This window comes from Dasypus novemcinctus, chromosome 7 (assembly GCF_030445035.2).
Source record: "Dasypus novemcinctus isolate mDasNov1 chromosome 7, mDasNov1.1.hap2, whole genome shotgun sequence".
Lineage (NCBI taxonomy): Eukaryota > Metazoa > Chordata > Mammalia > Cingulata > Dasypodidae > Dasypus > Dasypus novemcinctus.
Genome location: NC_080679.1, coordinates 3,400,497 through 3,404,539, shown reverse-complemented (window position 1 = coordinate 3,404,539; position 4,043 = coordinate 3,400,497). Strand labels below are relative to the sequence as shown.

The following is a 4,043-nucleotide window of genomic DNA, read 5'->3' as shown; positions in this document are numbered from 1 at the left end:
ACCCTCACCCAGCCTCAGACCCTCTGTGGGCTGTTTCAGTGCAGGTCCTGAGTCAGTGAGTCTGGGTGGGTGGGAGATTCTGTCTGTCTAACAAGCTCCACCTGAGGACCAAGAAGCCAAAGCCTGGGCCCTCACTCTACCGGGGGCAAGTGTAGGGGGACAGGTGAAGAGCCAGTAGGGAACATCAGAGTGTCCCTCCACCACATTCAGTCAGGGCTCACACTGAAACTGCAGCTGCTGTCCATGTGGCCCTGGAGAGTCCAGTCAGCATCCAGGGGGATCCCAGTTTGTTTGAACATGAATGAAAATTCCTATAAGTTTCAGCACCTATGCAGACAACTTAAGCAGACACTATTCAGACTTACACAGTGTTTGTCAGGACTGATTGCCTAGAATATGATCACAAAATTAGGAAACTGAAAAGTTTGTGGTCACAGAGGAGAAATCTATAAAAGAGGGATGGTGTTGGACAGACAGGATTCTCTACTCATTAGTGTCCCCACTGTGTGCAACAGGGCAGTGGGGGTAAGGAGTAGGGGCTGACAGGTGCACCCACGCAGACCCAAGGGCATCCCAGGGTTACAGCCATGAGTTTGCAGGTCAGACCCCTTCTACTCCTCCTCTGCACCTGCAGCCCTGCAGCCTCATATGTCCAGGAGAGTCCAGGGTGCAGCGTAACTTGGTCTTTGAATCATGTAGAGAGTCCCATGCTGAGGTGCTGGAGGGGCACTCTTCTGGGGGGAGGGAGGTAGGGTGATCCATCCTTTCCCATTTCTGCTGGATAGCTGGTTCCTCAATGACTTGCCAAAGGTCAGCATCATCTGAGAGAAGGCAGGTTAGGAGGGACCCTGCGGGTATGCCCTGCAACATGTAATGCCCACCCAAACACACTCTCCTTGGAAGCTAAAAGGCAAGTTTTTCTAATATCCCAACATCTGCCTAATGCTTTCACCTCGACCCTTAATTCATCCCCACTTTATTGGGGCGCAATTCCCTCCATATTCCTACTGGATTCCACAATTTACCTGGGATCCATCATTTTGCAGTGCCAGCCCACTCACAGGATGTTCATGGCATCTATACTGTGACAATATGGAAAGGAGAAATGTTCAGAAGATCCAGAAGAAGGAATCTGGTTACCAAGTAGAAAAGGGTGGGGACTGCCTAATGCCTGAGGGCCAGGAATGAAAGCTGAAGGGCTCAGGACAGAGAAGAGAGGAGGGCATTCCATCTTCCATGCATGTCATAGGTCCTCATCCTTTTGTTACTATGATCAGATGGTTCCTCCTCTCTCCATGTATCCAATACCTAGATATTGTGGGAAACCTCCAAGGTCCTCAAAGTTACAGAGAGCTCACTGATGGAGTGCCACTAGGCTCAGAATCAAGGTGATGGGGCTAAATGTCCTGAGGGGTGCACAATAGATGTAACTTGAGATAATGAAATAGGAACATGGCATGGACAGTGTAAGGTTAGCTGCATGTAGCAGCCGAGAAATGGCCTGAAGGAGGGGCAACAGTTGTGGGGTGGAGAGCATTAACTCCTCAGAGGACAGGGAGCCTTTAATGCTGTCCTTATACCATGGATCCTAAGTTCATCAGGGCTCTCTGCATCTTCAGAGCAACATCTCAGACTACCCTGGACTGAGTTCATAGATCACATCCATGGTATAATTAACCATAATAAATGTTTTCTTTTCAGGACATTGAGTCCATTGGATGAAGAATGATCATGATTTTCCCTGTAGGAGAGAGAGCAATGTGAGTCCAGTGGTCCTTGTTCTCCAGGGAGACATGGGACCGTCCAACTCTGATCTGCTCCCTCCTGTGGTCTCCTTCCTCCCTTCTGTTCCCCTGTGACCTTGCTCAGGGACATGACACTCCAAAGAAATGAAAACCTCTCAGTGGCCTCTTGGGAGGATTTTGAGCTGATGGGTTTTGAGGGTGGCCCTGAGGTCCAGGCCTTGCTCTTTGTAGTGTTCCTGATCCTTTACATGGTCACCATCCTGGGGAACCTCACCATGATCGTGGTCATCACCCTGGATGCCCGTCTCCACTCCCCCATGTACTTCTTCCTCAAGAACCTCTCCTTCCTGGACCTGTGCTACTCATCTGTCATTGCCCCCAAGGCCCTCTCCAACTTTTTTTCTTCCACAAAGCACATCACTTTTTCAGGCTGTGCCACACAGTTCTTCTTCTTGTCCCTTTTTGCTACTTCTGAGACTTTCCTGCTGGCTGTCATGTCCTATGACCGCTTCATGGCCATCTGCAGTCCCCTGCACTACTCCATCACCATGCGTCCCTCAGCCTGTGCCTGCCTGGTGCTGGGCTCCTACTGTGGAGGCTGCCTCAACTCTATTGTGCAGACCAGCTTCACGTTCCGCCTCCCGTTCTGCAGCTCCCATCGCATTAATCATTTCTTCTGTGATGTGCCCCCCCTGCTCCACCTCGCCTGCACTGAAACGGCCCTTAATGAGCTGGTCATGTTTGGATTCTGTGGCCTCATCATTGTGGGCACCACTCTTGTGGTCATGGTGTCCTACAGCTACATCATTGTGACCATCCTTAGGATGTGCTCCACAGCTGGGCGTCGTAAGCTCTTCTCCACCTGTGGCTCCCACATGATTGCAGTTTCCTTATTTTACGGGACAGTGTTTGTCATGTATGCCCAGCCAGGAGCTGTGGATTCCATGGAGAAGGGCAAGGTGGTGTCCATCTTCTACACCCTGGTCATCCCGATGCTCAATCCACTCATCTACAGTCTGCGAAACAAGGATGTGAAGGAGGCACTGCGGAGGCTGGGCCAGAAACACGCGGCCACGTGAAGAAGGGAAGACGGGGAGAGATGGTGTCCTGAGGGCTGGAAGGGAGACTCAGAGGTTCACTGGGTGAACTTCAGGGAATCAATCCATCAATCCTTGCATGTTTCTTGAAAGCATTAGGGTCCAGGAATTTACTGAGAAATATGAAGTGATGAAATATGTTCTTTGGCATCAGAAATCAACTGATACCTCTCTGGAGCAATAATGGAAATCAAGAAATTTGGCCATAAAGTGGGCAGAGGAATAAGCAGAAACAGAAGCCAGATTAGGGTCATGCTTCCACATGCACTAGTGCCACTGTGCAGATGGGCATTCTCTGTGGTCTTCTACTTTTAGTTAATATCAATCGAATGTAATGTGTGCTCAGGGAATAACTCTGGTTATACTGAAAGTGGGAACTTCAATTGTGAAGCCCTGCTCTGACCATAGTGATATTGCGAAGATTGCTAAAACAGCACTTCCTCCTCAACTCTCGGTTTTGCTTCTTTTCCACCCTTTACTTCTGTAAGGCTGAAGGTCTCCCACAGGGCTCAGAGGGAGCATGCGGTCCTGCTTTAATGCTGTACTGTGTATTGTTGCAGGAAATGTGTAAGCCAGCAACTGGCTTCTGAAAACCTTGACACCACTCCATGGAAGCTTTTCAATCCAAGTTCAAATGAACATTTTAACCGAGCTGGACTGGGGATGATTTTCAGCTACTAGAGACAATGGAAATGCCTCTCTGCCACCACAACACATCAGAATAAGGACCATACTCTAGGTAATTGCAGTAGAGAGAACAGGGAGAAGGGGTTGTAAGAAACATCTGGATTCTCCTGGTAGCAGGTGCAGCTCCAAGAGCCTATGGCTTCCCCTTCCCAATACCACTGTATTGATGAGGTTCACCCTCTTTTCATAGTAGGAGCTATCGGATATTATTATGGATGTTGCACATGGTTTGCATATTTTATTTTACTGTGTTTTGGCCATTTCCTTACTGGTTTGTAGACTTCTTTTTATATTCTAAATAGGAGCATTTTATTGATTAGAGAATTTTCAAGATTCTTCCACATTGGATTGAGCTGGGCTTTCATATAATTGGATGGCAATTATGCAGAAAGTTGCATGGACTGCCACGATGTGTGATTGATATGAATATTTATGAGATTGAGGACAATGCCTCTATATTTCTACACAGAAATCCTCTTCTAGATTTGTACCTTAGAGTCAACAAAGGTTATTC

At 48.2% G+C, this 4,043-nt stretch overlaps 1 protein-coding gene across 1 annotated transcript; it reads left to right on the top strand.

Annotated features, from left to right (window-relative positions):
- Positions 1-1,873: 1,873 nt before the first annotated feature.
- Positions 1,874-2,824, top strand: LOC101440261 (olfactory receptor 9S13-like). Its single transcript, XM_058301248.1, has one exon. It carries the CDS (start codon positions 1,874-1,876, stop codon positions 2,822-2,824), a length of 951 nt encoding a protein of 316 aa, XP_058157231.1.
- Positions 2,825-4,043: the final 1,219 nt, after the last annotated feature.